General features: G+C 47.5%; 1 protein-coding gene across 1 annotated transcript in view; it reads left to right on the top strand.

Annotated features, from left to right (window-relative positions):
* The window catches only part of MAPK1 (mitogen-activated protein kinase 1), a 79,798-nt gene extending 61,242 nt beyond the window's left edge, over positions 1-18,556 (top strand). Inside the window, exons 4-9 of the mRNA XM_036755964.1 lie at positions 3,487-3,603; positions 6,303-6,417; positions 6,954-7,085; positions 8,332-8,441; positions 10,457-10,583; positions 14,975-18,556. Of these exons, the coding sequence (XP_036611859.1) occupies positions 3,487-3,603; positions 6,303-6,417; positions 6,954-7,085; positions 8,332-8,441; positions 10,457-10,573 (591 nt within the window). The 3' untranslated portion in view covers positions 10,574-10,583; positions 14,975-18,556. The remainder of the gene's footprint in view (positions 1-3,486; positions 3,604-6,302; positions 6,418-6,953; positions 7,086-8,331; positions 8,442-10,456; positions 10,584-14,974) is intronic.
* Positions 18,557-19,456: the final 900 nt, after the last annotated feature.

Raw genomic sequence — 19,456 nt, 5'->3', positions numbered from 1 at the left:
GGGTGTCTAAGAGTTGGTGGTGAGGACAGAATATGCTTTAGGCATGAGGGACAGTTAAGATGGGGTGGAAAAAATCTCAGAAAAAAATCTTATGAAATCCCCCACTCCCACCCAAGAATATGAACAGGCATTGCCTCATTTCCCATCTGTGTGAATGGTTTTGGAAAGTCGTCCACGCACACATCAAAGGTGCGCTAGGGAGAGCTGGATAACTGGGGTTGGCAGGAAGATGATGGCTGAGTGGACGGTGGGATAGGATGGGAAGCTCAAGCACAACCAGTATCTGGGTCTGGCCATTACATAGTCTTCACCCACTTGGCCAGCAGTCATCTGCTTTGCATCCCAAGGCAGGAGCTCCAGTGGTGAGTGGCTTCACTTCCCTCGGACTTGGGTGTGGATTCAGGAAGGCCCAGGGCTTGCTCTAGTGTCGATAGGGAGCAGCAGGCCAGTGGCAGCAGAAGATGCTGAGGTGATGGCCTGAGTGGATACAAAGCTGAAATGTGGTATGCTCCCAGTGGGCATGCCTTGACCTTTTCCAACTCTGAAGATTCTTCTAAATGGGGAAGAGCCATTCTAGTCGATCTTCCACTTTCGGTACCCAGCATGATTCACATACCTCAGAGGCCATCTTGGCATCTGGGCCACCTCGGGCTCTTCCCCTCCCCCAATGCCTGGATGAGAAACTGCTCGGTCTGACCTCCCAGAAGAACATTAGTTACTGGCATCTAGAAATCTCTCCTTGGCCCTTAGCGCATTTCCCCTCGTCATCCTGTCACCATCTATGTTACATTCCCTCTTTTAGGTTGTCAGCTCCTTGAGAGTCAAGACTGTGTTACATTCTTCATCTGTGATCTCGTAACACTTCTTACCTTCAGCCCTTTAGCCTGTTTAATGGAGTCTTTGGGGTTTCCCTCCATGCAGAGTTGAGCACAACTCAGGCTTCAGGTGAATGAGCTCACCTTGTCTTTCTTCTCCTCCACCTTTTCTTTCCCTTGTGGGTGGAGCTGGGCACCACGTGCTTTCTCATTTTCAGGAGGTATTCATCTGAATTTGTTTGGGCATGCCAAATACATTTGGCAGCTGGAGGTGTGGTTGTGTTCACTATGAAACAGATCATGTGGGAGTGTCATTGATAAGTATGGGCGGGAGAGGTGAAAATTTGTGCAGGCCTGTATCCAAGGTTTCTCCCTCTTATGCTTGTGTTTTGATGAATACTGTAATTTAAATGGATTTGCTTTTGGTTTAAAAAAAAAACCATATACACACAGATGTATTCCAACCATTAGAATTGTGTGTTTTTTCCCCTCCTTTTTTAGCTTTAAAACTTCTCTTAATACTGGCTGTAAAAAAAAAACAAACCAAACTTGGTTTCTCATTGTGATTATTGTAAGGTTATATCAGATTATATCCTGAGGAATTTCTGCAGAAGAGTTGAAGAATTATCTGTTTCTCTTTCAAACAATTTGCTTTTTTAAAAATGAAAATATTTTATATTATGATTTAATTATTCCCAAAAGTATAGAAATAAGGTTTATTAAATTTTCTTTTCCCCCTTATTTATAATTAATGTTTTTTATTATGAAGCATTTATGTTTTTCTCCAACACCTCCCCCCCCCAAAAAAAACCTTGTAATAAATAAGCATAGTCAAGCAAAAACAAATTGGTCATGTTCTATACTGAGTCTTATTGTGAATATTAGTCCATCATCTCTCAGTCAGGTAGGATGCTTCGTCATCAGTCTTGGAATCTTGGCCCATCACTGCCCTGATCAAAGTTCTTTAATCTTTCAGAATTGTTCATTTTTACAGCATTGCTGATCCGGTCACAGCATACTGCATTAGTTCATACAAGGCTTCTTGAGTTTTCCTGAAATCTTCTTTCTTCATTTCAATCAAAAAAAATGTATTAAGCTCCTGGTATGTGCCAGGCACTGTGTTAAGCGCTACAGCACAATTTCATTCCATTCCATTAGTAGACATGATTTGTTCTGCCATTCCCTAGTTGTGGCACCCCCTTAGTTTCCAGTTCTTTGACACCAAAATGAACTGCTATAAATATTTTCCTAACTATAAGTCCGTTTCCTCTTTCTTTGATCTCTTTGGGATATAGACTTAATAGTGGGCTCTCCGTGTTGCTCCAGATGAATTTTGTTATTTTTTTTTTAATTCTGGGAAGTAGTCTTTTGGTAGTTTGGTATAGAACTGAATAGGGAAATTAAGTGGGATTGCCACTTTTATGCTATTGGGAACAATTTATGTTCCTCTTCTTATTTAGGTCTATTTGTATTTGTATAAAGCGTGTTTTATACTTGTATTCATAAAGTTCATCTGTGTGTCTTGGTTGGTAAGCTCCCAAGTACTTATACATCCTCTAGTTATTGAAGTGGGAATTTCTTTTTTTAATCTCTTCTTGCTGGGTTTTTATTGTAATATACATACGTGTGTGTGTGTGTGTGTGTGTGTGTGTGTGTGTGTGTACACATATATATATATATATATATATAAATGCTGATGATTTTTGTGGATTTACTTTCTATTCTGAGACTTGGCTGAAATTGTTTCGATTAATTTTTGATTCTTTTGATTTTTTCCAAGTATACCATTTACTAATATAATCACGATTGTTGTTATCAATATAGTCCCTTATGTTAATAATTTTCCTAATATTAAATCAACCCTACGTTCTTGGTAGAAATTCAGCCTTGTCATAGGGTATAATTTTTGTGATATATTGCTGTAGCCTCTTTGTTAGTGTTTTAAGTTTTAATATCACTGCATTAATATTGATCTGTGGCTTTCTTTGCTTTGATTCTCCCCTTTTAGGATATCAAGACTATATTTGTATTATTAAAGGATAATATTTTTCCTATTTTTGCAAACAGTTTGTATAACTTTTGGAATTATTTTTTGAGTATTTTATAGAATTTGCTTATGAGTCCAAGGGGAGGGGGACAACTGATTTATGTCTCATTTGATTTCTTTTTCTGAGATTGGCTTTTTAAAATTAATTCAGTTCATGTGGATATTTTATATTTTTGTAAATACTGCTACATTTCATTTAACTTACATATAGTTGGGCAAAACAGACTCTAATGATAATCTTCATTTCTTTATTTCTTGGCATTTCTGCTTTTTCATTTTTGATACTGATTTTCATTTAATTTTCCAGCAGAACCATGAAGTCTTCCAATGGTGGGGACTCCATCCCCATCGAATGTTCTGAGATCATTAGTGCTCTGTCTCACCAAATCTTACCTTTCCCTTTTTGTTAAAGGGCACTACCACTCCACTGCATTTTATTTAAAGAAAGTTTGCTAGCATTTGATGGGACTGCTTCATGGCTTGGGAGCTGACCATTAGGAGACATTTTACTGGTTTTAAAATATAAACTCTGTTTTGTTAAAGTGGGATCAGCTTGGCCATCAGCTGACTGCTGGATGCTTTGGGTTAACCGTGTTGTGGTAATTCCATTTTTGTATCCCTCAGATCTGTGACTTTGGCCTGGCTCGTGTGGCAGATCCAGACCACGACCACACAGGCTTCCTGACGGAATATGTGGCCACGCGCTGGTACCGAGCCCCTGAAATCATGCTGAACTCCAAGGTCAGTCCCCAGCTGGGCGTCCCCCCTGTGACACAGGGAAAAGTCCTAGCATCAGAGAAGATGCGCAGTTTCATTAGTGCAGAGCCTCCCTGATTGTCATAAGCCTCCTGACGTCTTGGTCATTTTCATGAGCTTCAGTGGCCCAAAAACCTAGTCAACTCTGCAGTTAGGTTGGTCCTTGGATAAGGGTTGCACACCCCTCCCAAAATTCTTTCCATCTTTATTGGGCATGTTAAAGCTTGTATTTCATTGGTGGAGCCTTAAAGAGCCTGGGGCCCTCAGCATGACATCATGAGGCGGTCAAGAAGGATGTTAGTGAGGACATTAAGAACCAAGAAATTTAGACTCACATGGTAAAACTCCCTCTTCTCCCTTTCTTCAGTGATTGATCCACGTGGTAGGCTGGGCTCTCACCACTTCTAAGCTGTCGTCTCTCCTCCTGTTCATCAGCGATTCCCATCAGTTTGGGGCTGAAGTGCTCCACAGGCTGTATTTGACTGACACCTGAGGACCATGGAGGTTGGAAGTGGAGGAAGGGTCTAGAGCTTAGGGGACTCATATCCTGGAGATTTTCTCTCTACTCGCCAAATCTGGTGCATCAGTTGTAAAATGTTACTTAATATTGGATATAGGTTATGTGTATTAAGCAAGCACTTACTACTGTGTGCTTGACACTGTCCTAAGTACTGGGAATGCAGATACGAGCTGAGCCAAAAGATGGTTCAGGCCCTCAAGGAGCTGACATTCTAATCAGGGAAGTGCTTAGAGCATGCTGTCTGGCCCATAGTAGACACTTCATAAGTGTTGATTGATTGGCTTAACAGCACATAAAATGGTTCTCTTAATCACATGATGTAATTGAAATATTGTTAACCAAATGTTTAAAAGTGAAGGTTGCCGGTGCCATGTTCAGAATGCCTGGTCTGAAGTCTGCTTAGTTCCTTTCTCTGTTCTACCCGCTTTACTCTGCATTGGCTCCTAGGGACCTTCCACGATTCTCTGAATTTTTCCTATTTGTCATTTCTTAAGAGTGCAATTATTTTCATTACATTCTTATACTGGAGTTTTTCATTGATTCCCTAACTGCTGGGTATCCACTTTGTTCCCAGTTTTTTAGAAGATGCTGCTTCAAGTGTTTTTGTGCATATACCATAATAACTAGCCATAGGGCTGTGCCACAGGGAAGGGCCCTTTCCACTTTCTCAGATTTCTAGTGGTCTAACCATAGGAGTAGTTTGCCAAGACGAAAGGCGTGGTGTGTGCAGTGGGATGCTGTAGGGGTATGGTTCCAGATTGTTTTCTAGCACTGTTGAATGCATTAGGGCTCCTGCCTTTCGAGAAAGCCTCCACTATTTGCCTCTTTCACTTTGTTATCTTTACTGATCTTATGGATTGAGGTTAGAACCTTAAATTGGTTTAATTTACATTTCTCTTATTAATGATTTAGAGAACTCTCTGATATGGTTGATCAGTAGTTAATGTTTCTTTTGAAAACTCTGTTCATTACCATTGACCACTTTTACCAATTAGTGTCATTCTTACACATTTGTGTCAATTCTCTATGTATCTTGAACAGTAAACCTTTATCAGAGACATCAAATGTGAAGATTTCCCACCAGTTTACGGCTTCTCCTTTTCCCAACTGCATTTATTTTGTGTGTGCAAAAGCTTTGTGTGTGTGTGTGTGTGTGTGTGTGTGTGTGTGTGTTTATATTTATATATATTTGAAATTGTGTGTTATGTGGAAAACCCTCCAGTGGGCCGAGGATTAACTGGCTTCATTACAGGGGCTACAGACCAGCCAGGGTGAGGGTCCCTCTCTGGCCTGGGATCTGCTCACATGGCACTGTTTTCCTCGTCTCCAGTGCTCTACCCACACAGTCAAATGCAAGTTCCTTTGCATGATGTCGAGGGCCCTCACCCCTCTGCCCATTTCCAGCTGGATTTCACGTTACGCTTTGTGTGCCCTCTGCTTGGCCGCTGTGCAGGACTGCCACCCAGCTCCTTTCCAAACTGACCTTGAGCCTCCATCCTCCAAGGACCTGCCCAGAAGTTGTCCTCGACTGGGCTCTGGCTTTCTGAGTCCTCCTCTTCAGAGCTTTGTTCCTGTGCTGCCTCTTCTGTGATGCCTTCTCTGATGCAAGCAAAAAATAGTCTCTCCCTCCTCAAACACTTGGACCTCCATCCCTCCCTAGCTGACCTCTGTTAGATGTCACTCCCCACAGTGGAAGCTTCTTTGGGCCCATAAGATGTGTTTGTGGCCGTTGGTGCCTCTGGTTGGGTGGCCTAAGGAAGACAAACTCTCAGGTCGTCTGGAGTCGACTGCTGTGGTGGAGGCTCATGAGCAGGAGACCAGGCCCAAGTTCTAGCTTGGTCTGCCAAGTTCTTAGCTCCTTGGCTGGCACTTTCTGTCTAGAGGCAAGTCCCTGGCATTGGTGCCTCCTCCCCCACCAGAGCCACAGCAAGTAAGGCCTGTGCTGGGTAATTGGCCATGCTCTGGAGCAGGGCTTCTTCACTTTCCTGGGGCCATGGAGCCCTTGGGCCTGTCCATTGAAGGCTTGAGACTCTTCTCAGAGTCAGGTGAACAACTGGAGGCAATGCTACACTTTCCTCAGAGACAGTCGCCTGTGCTGTGGAGGATGCTGGTTGTGACTGCCGTTTGGCTAACTACTGCCCTGTTCTCTCCTCTTTTCCTCTAGGGTTACACCAAGTCCATTGACATCTGGTCTGTGGGCTGTATCCTGGCGGAGATGCTCTCCAACAGACCCATTTTCCCTGGGAAACATTACCTTGATCAGCTGAACCACATTCTTGGTAAGATTCGCAGCTGGGGCTCAGCCTCCTCCATTTCCAAAGCTTTGTCTCTGTAGCATGTTTTCTTCTTAATTCAGGCAGCTGATTTTATAGTCTAGACACAAATTGTTGTTGTTTTTCATTTTCCCATGTTGTTGGGAGCTTTCAAACTCTCCATGCAAGAAAGGAGTGGGGTGGGGTGGGGAGACATTGTTCCATGGGAAAGGCCGCAGGGGCCATTTCATTGATGGTGCACCTGTGGATCCACACATGTGCTGTGTGTGGTGACAGACAAGGCTTCACTGGGAGACTTTCCTTGCTTGACATAACTTGACAAGCTTTACCATGTGGAAAGGGGGGTGGTGGTGGAGAGTTCTGGGTTCAAGCTGTAGCTCTCTTACCAGCTAGCTTTGTGATGGGCTCTTGTTCTTTCTGGGTCTCAGTTTCCCCATCTGTAAATCAGGAGATTGATGGTGGCATGGGCCAATCCCTTTACCTTTCTCTGACATTTCTAAGATGGTTCTGTATTTTAAAATCCAAATCCTTTGTTTTGATAGGCATTCTTGGATCCCCATCACAAGAAGACTTGAATTGCATAATAAACTTAAAAGCCAGGAACTACTTGCTCTCTCTTCCTCACAAAAACAAGGTGCCATGGAATCGACTCTTCCCCAACGCTGACCCCAAAGGTATGCGCTCCTCCTGCAGTCCCACCCTTTGGCTGGCCAGAGAACTTTCAGGCTGTGAATTCTGTCACCATGTCTGTCCTAGAGATCTGAAAACATTAGATGTTGAACTTGTTCAGAGAGGCATTTGTACCCACTTGATTGATTAGATTACTTCTTTGGCTCTTGTGGGGGTTGGGTGGGAGTGATGCATAGAGAGCCAGCTATTCCTCTCGGGTGAGTGTCAGCTCTGGCTTCTGTGCTGCCTGTTGTGACAAAGCTGCCCTTCTTTCTCAGTTTTGGGGCCTGGATGCAGGAATATTTGCTGTCCTTGGTCAGGGAGCCCACCCTTAGCCCATCTGTCTTGTCCAGCCTGTTTGCTCAGGTCTTTCGTCAGACTGATGATGCACTGGGGTAGTTCTAGCTATCTTGGTCTGATTCAGAGAGGTGATTTTTTTGGATACACAACTTCACATCTGCATCATATATTACTTATGAAATTGGCGTACATCTTTGTAATTGAGATATGCCACCTGTGTGATTCACTAGTGAAAATGGACATGGACACGTCCAGGTTCAGATTTGCCTGCCGCCCTCATTGTAGCAGTGCCCTGAAGCAGAATTCCATTTCTGCGTCTCCAGTTTGCCCAGGCTTCAGTCGGGAAGTGCCAAGTGCTCTCTAGCTGTCTCAGTAAAAAGGAGGAAGTGGTCACTGGCGGGGAAAGAATGGGAACTTGATGTCCAGCAGCTCAGAGGAAGGATGGGGGTGATAACTTTGCAGTGTAAGTCAGCCCATGCTGGCATACAGACTTCCAGGAATGGGAATCTGAGTTTTGAAGAAGATGAGGCAAAGGTGAGGAAGGAGGGAATTGTAGGCCTTGCCCGGGGGGCGCCTGTGCCTTTCCCATGGAGAAGGCCAGGCAGTGTTGGAAGGGGGATGACATGGCCAGGGGATGATGGTGTTTTTATGAGTTAACGTCAAGGAGAGGAGTGACACGGTTAGGCCTGTGCCTTAGAGAGGTGACAGACCGGCTCAGGGCCTCTGGGCTCTGGATTCGTCACCTTGACCCGTGCCTGAGGATGTGGAGCAGACAGATCAGATGCCCCAGTATTCTGAGCTGGAGCCTAGCCCCAAGCCAGCAGGGGCAGGGGCAGCCACAGCCCAGGATGTCTTTGTTGAGCTGTTTTAGAGAAGGACGAGCCCACGGCAGGTCGTTCCTGTCACATCGCATTTTTTTTTTTTTTCAAATAAACTTGGTTCTCATTCTAGCTCTGGATTTGTTGGATAAGATGTTGACATTTAACCCTCACAAGAGGATCGAGGTGGAGCAGGCCCTGGCCCATCCCTACCTGGAGCAGTATTATGACCCAAGTGATGAGGTAAGAAGGTGCTGATATGAGGGAGATTCCTGAAGAGTCACCCACACCCCCGCATGAGAATGGCTCATCCCAGCCGCCATCTTCCCTCCTATTGCGCATGGACGCAGTGAGGCTGCACTGAGAAGGACCGTGTTTGCTGGGGGCACTTAGCACTGAGGAGTGGGGACCAATGTTGAGAGAGGCCAGTAAAGTGTGTTTTTGAGAAATGACTCATTCATGTAGCACTTTGAGATTTATAAAGCTCTGTAACAGAGCATTGCTTTTAAAGTTCTTGACTACCGTCTAGCCATGTTGTATTCTTGGCCAAGTCAAGACCACTCACCGGGTCCCTGCTTGTGTATTCATCTAGCATGGAGAGTTGGGGGCAGGGTTGTGCCATGATTTCCTTCTCAGCCAAAGCCCCTGAAAATTGGGCGTAGAGCATGAATGCCTTGAAAACCAAATATGGGAAGGGACCAGCTCTCTGGCCATCTTGACTCTAAACACACACATGGTCACTTCTGACGTTCAGCAAGTGTATTTGTTAAGTTCCTACTATGCGCCCAGACTGGGCTGAGCACTGAGGATACGAGGACAAAAATGACCAATTCCTGCGGTCCATCAGCTCCGAATGCTAAGTCCCCTCAGCTCTCTCTCAGATGGTTTGGTCAACCTGTGTCACTTCCACCAAAGAGAAGCTCCAAGAGAACGCTGCTGTTTCTGGGGCATGAAGCCACCCCCCACCCCCAGTTTGGTCTCAGAGTCCAAAGTTCCACCCAAGGGGTGTCTTCTCTTTTACCCTAGTGGCTCCCCATCCTTGGTTCTTCACAGCTGATGTTTACAGCAGCCTCCTCACTGGCAGTTTTTGTTAACTCTTGAGAAGTCACATAATCCTGTTCTACCCGTTTCACCATCTCTAAAATGAGGGTTATCATTTCTGTCCTGACCTGTCTCCTGAGGCGGGGTGGGGGTTGTCACCTGCCCGAGGTCATGCACATTGGAGGTGGCAGAGGCAGTTTTCCAGCTAGCCCCTCTGACTCTGCATTCATGGATTCCTGTTGTGCTGCACTGCATGCCTTCCAGTTCTAACACTGTGTCTTCTGGGTTCATCTGTGACAGGTGATAATAATAGCTGTGGTGGCTGCCTCCTGGGTGGCTGTGGCATTTGTAAGGCACTTAACAAACCCCTGAGCGCTACCTAAACGTCTGCTGTCTGAGCTGAGGCTGGGGGCCCTTCCAGACTCACGTCTCAGGAGGGGAACTTACTGTGGCTCCTTCAGGTGACAGAGTCAGACCTCTAACACTGTGCACTGATGCCCACGAGCATGTGCCTGGCTTAGAAGGGGGACAGGTGCCAGAGTCTCCGAGGCAGTCACTTGGAGCTGGAAACACATTTCCCCAAAGAAAACAATGGTTTAAATGGTGGTTGGATCTCAGAGCAGCTGTAAATGCCAGTGTAACCTATAATGCTTCTTAATTATAGTACTGGTGACCTGAACCATCATTTTATAACAGGGTTTCTGTGGGAAAACACATTGAAAGTTGGTTCCACCTTGGGGCGACATGTCTTCCGTGCCAGATGGTGGGAGCAGAGATTTCCCTGCTTCCTGCAGAGCCAAAGGTGGAGGTCTGGAGGCCAGGAGAGAGCTGGGTCACTGGGGAGGGATCTTGGCTTGAGCAGCAGGGAGAGCTATTTATGGAGCTTGGTCAGACGGCCAAAGGAAGTCTTTCATTGCCTTGTTTATCTTAGGCATTCAGTCAGTATTTGGTGAAATGAAGGGAATTGAGGCAGATCAGATGTGCCTGGTAACACTGGGCTGCTTCATGGGTGACTCCTCTTGGGTGGCCCATTGCTGGGGCAGCACCAGGCTAGGTTTAGGCCATTTTCTGGCCATGGCCTAGACCGGTGCCACTGTAGCTGTGATTTCTGTTGTACCCACCCCTTTGGGACCTGTTCATTCCCTCAGAAGGGAGGTGAAGCTTCTGGGACTTAGCAGTGCTTCCCAGCTCACTCAAGGTTTCATGTCTTTTTCAAGCCTGTAGCCGAAGCCCCATTCAAGTTTGACATGGAACTGGATGACCTCCCTAAGGAGAAGCTGAAAGAACTGATTTTTGAAGAGACTGCGAGATTCCAACCCGGATACCGATCTTAAACTTTTACAGGTAATTTTGCTTCCACTGTCTCCAGGAAATCGGGGCCCCAAGGGCCTAGAGAGCCTTGTTGGGGAATGCTTCCTTTTCTAGGGAAGGAGAATAGTGTACCCTTCCGTGGCCCTCTGTTTTTTAAAGCATGTCCCTTACAATAGCCCAATGGGGTCAGGAAGACAGGGATTGTAGCCCCCAATTTCCAGGGGAGGAAGCTGAGGCATTGGTTAAATTAAGTCTCACCAGGCCTTTGTGGACTCTTGGTGGATTTCTGTAGCCAGAAACGCCGATCCTTTGCGGGTCACTGAGACCACCATTTCCTCTAGTGACTGGTGGGCCCAAGCTGAAGAACCATGATGGACAGCTGGATGGCTCAGTGGGTAGAGCACCACAGGGCCCTTTTGGGCAATGGAAGAGAACATTTCTGATGGTGTAATAGACTTTAGAAGGTCAGAGACAGCAGAGCTCGGTGTGGGCACTCTTGCCTGATATGTGACAGTTGCCACCTTGAGTCAGCCCCATGTACTGGGCACCTCAGAGGCCTGTCTTTGATAGGGAAGATGTGATTGACATTCTGTGGTTTGGTCCACTGTCCCTTTCCTCTCCATCTCCCCAAAATCTTCCCATGAATTACCCCTTGTGGACCTGTTGTCCATTAGATTATCTAGATCTTTCTGAAGCTATTTTGAAGGGAAGGATTCTGAAAGGTAGAGATGAGAAAGCACAGGTTGGGCTACTGCATGAAGAGGACACATCCCCTTAGGGTACATGGGAAGGGGGAGGATGGGCCAAGGCTGGAAAGATATCCTGGAGCAGAGGTCCTCCAGGGCCAGTCTGGGTGGCCAGAGGCCACCAGAGAAAGCCACTGAAAAACTTTGATCCCAGGAGTGACACGGTCCTATCTGGGCTCGGAAGGTTCTCTTTGCAGCTGTGTGAAGGATGCACTGGAGAGTCGAGAAACCAGAAGCCCGGGGCAGCCACAGGGAGCCTCTTAGCGTGGGCCAGGGAAGAGGCAGTGAGAAACCGAGTGTGTTTGAGGCTTGGGAGGGAGGAGGACAGGATCTAGCAGCTGGTTGGGGGTGGAGAAGAGGCACCCAAGGTGGCGTCCAGTTGAATGTATGGCCCTCGGCAGTCACTTTCCTCCTTTGAGCCCCAGGTAGGAGTTGCTCATATGAAGAGCTCTCTAGGACCCAAGTGAAGATTCTCGATGCTGGTAGTAGTCATGTTATCCCAGACAGAATCAAATAGGTTATCATCTAGAAAACTCTTTTCCCAGGGCAGAACAAAAGAAATGAAAAATGAGGAAAGCTCCAAGAAGTCAGTCAGATTCTGTTTCTTTCATTAGTCATCGCCTGTCCCATGGGCAGGAATTTGGGATGGAGGGTTCTTTAGTGCCCTAAGAGTCTGGCCTTACTCTTCAGTAATTACAGTAATGGCAGATGTTTTATCACCCATTTCCAGAGGCTTTTAAATGGGGTTAGCCCTGGTGACATCCCGAAGACAATTTTAAAAGCCTCCATTGTCATCACCCTCTCAGAGAACAGTGAGGAAAATGTTAAGCCAACCCTTATTTTGAGCCAGATGAGATCACTTCTGCAGAGTAGAAACAGAGGGTTGCAAATTAAATCAACAAGCATTTGTTAAGCACCTACTGTGTGCTTACTGCTGAGCACTAGAGATCCAGAGAAAGGCCAAAAACGATCCCTTCCTGTGAGGTGAGAAAGTAGGGCAAGCGTTACTCCACTGTAGCGATGAGGAGCCTTTGGGACAGCGTTCAGGCAGCTTGCCCAGTATTACCCAACTAGTAATGATCGGGGGGGGGGGGGGGGGGGGGGGGGAGGTGGGGGGGGGTGGCGCAGTTTGAACTTGTTTTCCTGGGTCCATGGTAGACTTTCCACCACACTGTGCTGTCCACAGCAGAAGTTCTTAGAATGTTTATGTGTGTCCTGGACCTGGAGGCAGCCAGTCTGGTGAAGCCTAGGGGCCCCTTTTCTGAACTGTGCTTTGGCCCACGTGCACAATCATAACACTACATTGTAGAGGGTGGGGAAGGGGAAGGTATCAGTTTCCTCCATACAGTGTGCCCACATGAACCCCTGCCCAACCATCCGTTATCCCATGTAGAGAGAAAATTTAGTTTCTGACCTTGGCATTTTCTTCCAGGCCTTGGAGGGCGGGCCCTGCTTCAATGTAAGAATTGAGGGTTGAGTGGCCATTAATTAAAGCATCAGATAATGAGCAGCTGCCAAGGGTGGTGATGAGGCCCGGGAGGTCAGAAGGGCCAGGTGATGGGAGCTGGGAGCTGTGAAGGACCTGGGAGGACATCTGATCTGGCCCCCACTCCTCGCCCCAGTGACTAGGAGCTTAGCAGGTCATGCAATCTCAAGCCTCAGTTTCTTCATCTTTAAAATGGGAACAATCATAATAGTCTGTAGGATCCCATGAGAGGACATAGGCAGATGACTTGGGGAGACTTGGAGCCATCGTCATCGTTTTTATTCCTGGTTCCCAAGGTCCCATAGGCCTCCCTTGGTAGGCCGTCCTTGCTGAGCCTGTGTTTTAACAATCCGGCTAGCAGCTTCTGTGGGGGCGTAAGATCCACCCACAGCCAGCACCCAGGAGGCTGCCGGCACGCAGGGAAAGCACAGGTTCTTTTTATCTGCTTAACCAAGGAAAGCACGGTGAAGGGGTTGACCAGCTTACTTTAATCCAGCATTCAGTTAGTTCAGGGGAGCCTACAGACAACATTCATTTAGTTCAGGGGAAAAATCCAGCACCTTGAACTTCAGAACAAAATACAAACAAATTACAAGCATCAACAGACAGACCAAATACAGATTCATTCACTTACTTCAGGGGAAAAAGCCAGCACCCTGAACTTCAGAAACTAATACAAACAAATTACAAATATCAACAGACAGACCCAATACAATTCATAGTTACCAACATCTAGGTTCAGCCCGGAGCAAGGGCTGGCCCAGAGTCACGCTCACCACTGCTCCAACCAAAAAAGAGATCTTCAAGCTGTCTTCTCCCCTCTTAGAGTTTTTGACATCATTAAGCGCTGCCTGAATGACCAGAGCCGATTGGTTCTTGAGTTGGCCCCTCCCCCAGGACCCTGGGAGGTTCATGTCCACATAGACTAGGTTAACACCCAATAGGGTGTGGCTCTGGAGTCAACACCTCCCCTCAGCCAGCCCCATGAATCGTCACACAGGAAGTTCTCTGCTCCTAGGCATGGTTCTCTGGGCTTCCTGCCCCAGAAGAGAAGCAGCAGGCACCAGGGAAAAGTGAAGCAAGGCTCAATGAGATAAACTGAGGCACTCAAAGAAAACAAAGGCCATTCTGGTTACAGCCTGCTGCTGCTCACCAGGCCCTGACCCCTCCCTCCTGACTTTGGTCCTCAAGCCATTGCTGCTCCCCCAGCACACATCCTTTGCCCCTCCCAGGTCCAGGGGCTTTTCCAAGGGGAGGGATGTAGGACAGCAGCACCCACTGAGTGGAGGGGCCCGGCCTTCCCCACCATCCACCAGCAGCCGTCACCTGACCCTTGACCCAGCTCCCTGACTCGGGAGTTCGCTGAGTGATCAGTTTGACCCTCCAGGGGCATGAAGAGGTCATGATCCCTGTTTTCAGAGGGGCTGCAGTGGCTGCCCAGGGTCTGCACACACTGCCAGGGGAAGCCGTCTGCAGCTTGACAAGTTCTCAGTTTATTAAAATGGTCGTTTCTCTGTTGTGTGGGTACAGTTTATCCTTGCTGCGATCACCGTCATCTGGCAGTGACCCAGGATTCGAGGCATTGAGGTGGACAGAGCCCTGGAGTCACCTCCACGCTCGGGCAAGCCACCTAACTTCTGTCTGCCTCAATTTCTTCAACTATAAAATGGGGCACCGTAGCTCCTCCCTGGCAGGATTCTTGTAACAATCAAATGAGTTATTTGCAAAGCACTTAGCTCAATGCCAACACATAGTGGGTGCTTAATAAATGCTTGATTGCTTCTCTAGTTACTTCTCCCCCAAGAGCCTGGCAGCTTCTTAAAAGCCAAAAAGGCCTAAGGTGCAATGTCACTGGGAGACTGGGTTTCTCTTGGCCAAGCACAAGCCCATGTTGAGGGGTTCTGCTCCCCAGAAGGTTGGCCAACAGGCTGTCGTCATCCTGCCTGCCCACGAATGCCTGGAGGGAGGGTTTGAGAGAGGCAGCCATGGGGAGGGCACCCACACTGATGCCGTCCCCACTTTGCTGAGCAGCGAGGGCTGCGGATGTCAGAGCTCGCTTATGCAGTGCTCTTGAAACCACATCTCAGATGCAGCCAGAGAGGAGGCAGCCCCATCCAGGGCAGAGCGCTCTGAGGGGCTGGGGACCTCAGCTGGCTCTCCTCCAATAACACACCACTCTCTTTTTTCCATAGGGGACCCTGACATGCCCTGCAGGGACATTCCTCTCCCACTTCTCGGTCCTTGGTCGTGTCCCTCTGGCCTGTCTTGGCTTCTCCACTTTTAACTCCTCGGAGCCGTTCCGAGGGGCGGCTTCTGGTAGTTGTGGCTTCTCTGCTTTTGATGAATTCTTTCAGCCTGAAGAATTGTGATCGACACTCCCGTGTGTGTTCCCCATTGGTGACTTGTCCGAGGACACTGACTGCTCACCATTTGTTTAGTCTCCTGCTCGCTTTCCGGTTTGAGAGATGCAGCGGTTCCTTCCACTCCTGAACCAATGCTAGACAACTTCCCCGGGAACCCCCGAGTTGACATGGTAGATTCCATTTCCCTGACTTGGCTTCAGTCACTGGCATCTTGTTTTATCCTGTTGTGTTGGAGGGAGAGCTAGATTAGGACTGTTTAGGGCACTTTACGTCAGTGACACCCCCTTGTTTGCACTTCAACCTTGAACCATAACTGTTTACCCCAAGCAGGAAATCATTGAAATCAATTTTAATTAGAAGTCAGCAGACCTAGCAAGTGTGTCTTTCACCTTCATCCAGGGATGCCCTTGGCCACCATTTTACTAGACCCAGCATGGATGGGGGGGCTGATTTCTTAAAGGGTATATGCTCTTTGTCCAGCTCCTAGGAAGTTAGGATTTTGTTCCAGAGGCCAGAGCTGGCCACCCCACAGCGTTTGTGCTGGTGTCCGGTGGCTCCCTGTCCCATTTCTTGGGGCCCTTCCAAAGCTCATGTTATATGCAGTAGTGAGTGTTTACAAAATGTATGCAAAAAGAACCCACCCTCACCCCATCTCACCCCCACCCCCTGGGCAACTGACTCACTATCTGGTGAGAGATGTGCTGGGATCACAGCTGGAGAGTTGATTGAGTGTGGACATTTGAGAGAGGGAGCTCGATGTGAGCATGCCTGCTGAGTGTGCGGGAGGTAGAGGGTCTGATTCCGGGGTAGGAGCATAGGGAGGAAGTGGTGATCTTCCTACTCCTGTAGCATGTCTGCCTCACCGGCTTGGTCCCCCCAACCCACCCTCCAGCCATGCCTGGGCAAATCCCAGCCAGAGTCCTTCTTCCTCGGTGATGGCCTCAAACTTCGTCCCGAGGTCATATGCCGCGGAATCTCCCAGGTGTCCCACCCAGTGCCGGACCTCCTCTTTCTTCCCTCCGCTGCTCTCCTCTCCGTGGTGAGAAACCTGCCTTGTTCCAGATAATGATCGTGCCCTCGCATGACTGTCACTGCTTTCTGTGCACAGACGACTGTCTTAAGCGCCCCATGCCTATCAATGGAGACAAAAAATCTCTCGTTACCTCTGAGTTGTTTTCCAACAAGTACCTTCGGAGAAAGAATTCTGTTTTTAGCTTCTTGTTCCCCCTGCTCTCCTCTTCCTGGTTTGATTTGGGCAGCGATGGAGAATGGATTCTGTCAAAGACTGCCTGCTAACATGAACAGAAATGCACTTGTAACTCATGGAAATAAATTGAAGTCTGGTATCTTCACACTAACGTTAAGATTTAGTTTGGCTTTTCTCTGGGCTAGTGTGTTCGGATGGGCAGTCAGGCTCGGCCGGCATCCCTGGGCAGCGTGCTCGCCTGCCGTGGGTGGTCATTTGTACAAAGCTTTGCTCAGACATCTCTCGCCCTCCAGCGTGTGGGGAGAGCCCGGCCTCGGTTTTCCTCAGTTTCTCTGCTAGCATTAGAGATTTAGTAGGAAAAAAAATGGTGACCAAGAACTGTTCTCCTTGGGTGGGAGACTCTGATCCCCAGCCCCTCAGCAAGGGCAGCCGTAAGCGGTCAGGCCTCATCCAGCCCAACTGGAGGATCCTCAGCTCTGGACAAAGCTGAGCTGGGCCTTTGGGGTCGCAGACACTGGGCTTTTCATTTGTTTTTCACCTCCACGCTTGTTCTTCTCCCAGGAGTTTCTAGAGTCAGTCTGGAATAAGGTGTAGACCTGGAACTGATGCTTTTGGTTCCTCACTTTTAATTTCTTAAGGAGTGTGCATGGCTTCGTTTCCCCTACTCCTCTGTGCTTTTCAAATGAATTTTATCTAGGAACATAGATTTAGAACTGGAAGATTTAGGCCAACCCCCCCCCCTTTTTTTTTACAGCTGAATAAATGAGGCCTACAGAGTTCAAATGACTTGTCCAAGGTCACACATGTAATGAATAGGGTCTGGGTTTCAACCCAGGTTTTCCGCCTCCAAATTCAGTACCCTTTCCTCTGGACCATGCTGCCTCCTTTGTCTCTGTATTAAAAGTTTGGTCTTCAGATCCTCCTCCAAACCACAGCCTTGGTGTATCACTAATCTGGTGCTCTGGGCAGCCAACTAAGATGGCCTCTAGTTTGTAGTCACTCTGGGCATCGGGCATGCCAACAGAAACCCCATTAGAAATGTGTTAACCATGGCCTTGTTCGAAATGCTTTCAAATCCCGCGACACCAGATATGCAATGACGCAACCCAGCTGCTTGAGCTTGGGCTCTGAGACCTCCGAGAGATTTGGGGGGGGTGCTCCCCAAGGAGGCTTTTAGCAGTTGAGCCCATGCATCTGGAATCACAGGTCTGTAATGCCCGAAGGGGCCTTAGAGATCACCTGATTCAGCTCATCCATTTTTTAGGAGATGAAACCGAGACCCAGATGAGTTTTGAGTGACCATCCTTAATGAAAACCACACTGCCCGCCATTTGTTCCACATCACATTTAGACCATTTCAGAGCAGCTATTAAGTTGGAGCTCTTTTTCTTATGTTGATATAATTTTTAAAGAAATTGGTAACTTTTGTAGTCTGTAGTATGGTACTAGTGTGTCCATGCCTGCTTCTGCAAACGCACGTGATCTGGGCCCTTGCGAAGTACTTTTATATTTGTAAATCAATGTTTCCGAGTAATCCCCACTTGGTGGGAACTATTTTTGTAAATGCAGCCATTAAAAAAAAAAAAACTATTGAGCAGTCCTTCTGCTGATAACTTTTCAATGCACTTGGGCTTCTAAACGGCTGTGCCGGTGTTGGAAAACCAGTGCCGCCAACATGGCGGCAAGGAGAGAGTCCGGCCGAGCAGTCTTTTCTGCCGTCCGGCCAGCCCAGAACAGCACATGAGAAAGAGTGGCCCTCCCAAGCCTGCTTGGCCGCCACGGCGCGTGCTGTCCCCCCCTTCCTTGGGCTGGTTCCGTGTAGGGCACTCGCCGAACACGTCCCAGAAAAAACGGCTTCGTTTGTACCTGCTTTGTCTTGTTGGTGCCTTTTTAGTATTGTACCCCTAACCTCTGCATAAGTGACTTAATTGATGGTAAGTTTTAAAGAACATGGAAAAGGGAGATTTTTATTAAGAATCTGAATGTATATTATTCATTGTATTGTTTTAACTGAACATTCTCTTGTGGCATTTGTGAGCTGGTTAATCTGTATAAACGATTGTAAGTAGCAAAGGTTTCTATTTCCAGTGGACTCTTTGGGTGTTGTACACGTACCTTTGGGAAAAAAAACAAACAACCTGATTCATTGAGTGTTTACTGCTTTTGACATCAAATCATTAAATTGTGGCCCTGTCTTACCCAAACACCAGTGTCCTCTGTGTGTGTGTAGAAAGATGGGGGGAGCACTTTAGTAAGGCCATCCCTGTCCCCACCCCCTTTGAATTCCTCATTTCCCCTGGAAAGCCAACAAACATTTTCCACATCTGTTCTACCAGGGCTTTGAGAGTCACTGACTGGATCCAAAAAAGAGAATTGACAGGCTGTAATATTGGGTCGACTCTAGTAAAAATGAAATTTGATAGGGATAAATGGGTCCACTTGGGTCCAATCACTCTGTTAGGATGCTATGGGGAGCCACTGCTCCTGGGAAAGAGTAGTCAAGTCCAAAGTCTGTATGAGTCGACAGTGTTCATGGAAGCCAAGGACAGCAAAGGTGTCTGATCTAGGTACAGGTAACTGGGTAACTGATCATTTGGTGAACAGTGTCAAGGGGAGGCAGCCAGGCACATGAAGGCTCTCCATCATGCCCTATGAGACTTGGATGAAGATGAAGGACCTGAGGATAGCTAGTCTGGAGAAGAGAAGATTGGGGGCAGGGGGCAATTCTGGCTATTGTGAAGTGTTAGGATCCTCGCTCTGTACTTAACTAAAAGTGACCTCAGAGTCCACCTGGCCAACTCCTCAGAAGGTGAAGTACCCAGGTCAGCAACACTAGGCTGAGTGGCCAAGGTGGGTTTGGAACCCAGATTCTTGGACTCCATATGAGGAACACCTCCAGGAAGTGGAGGGTCAGCTCTAAATCCATGATCGCATGATCCTCCCTGCACCTGCCCTGCCCCCCCCAGTGGTGTAGAGGTGACCTGTTCAGGTGCCTTCCTGAGGGTCTCTCTAAGGGACAGTCTTAAACTGAATCTAACAGTAATTGATAGATAATTGTCTTCCTTACAGAAATTTAACAGGAAGTTCTTCAGGGAAAGAGAGTG

This window comes from Trichosurus vulpecula, chromosome 1 (genome assembly GCF_011100635.1).
Source record: "Trichosurus vulpecula isolate mTriVul1 chromosome 1, mTriVul1.pri, whole genome shotgun sequence".
Lineage (NCBI taxonomy): Eukaryota > Metazoa > Chordata > Mammalia > Diprotodontia > Phalangeridae > Trichosurus > Trichosurus vulpecula.
The sequence above is the reverse complement of the archived record's forward strand: the minus strand, read 5'-3'. Positions and strand labels throughout refer to the sequence as shown.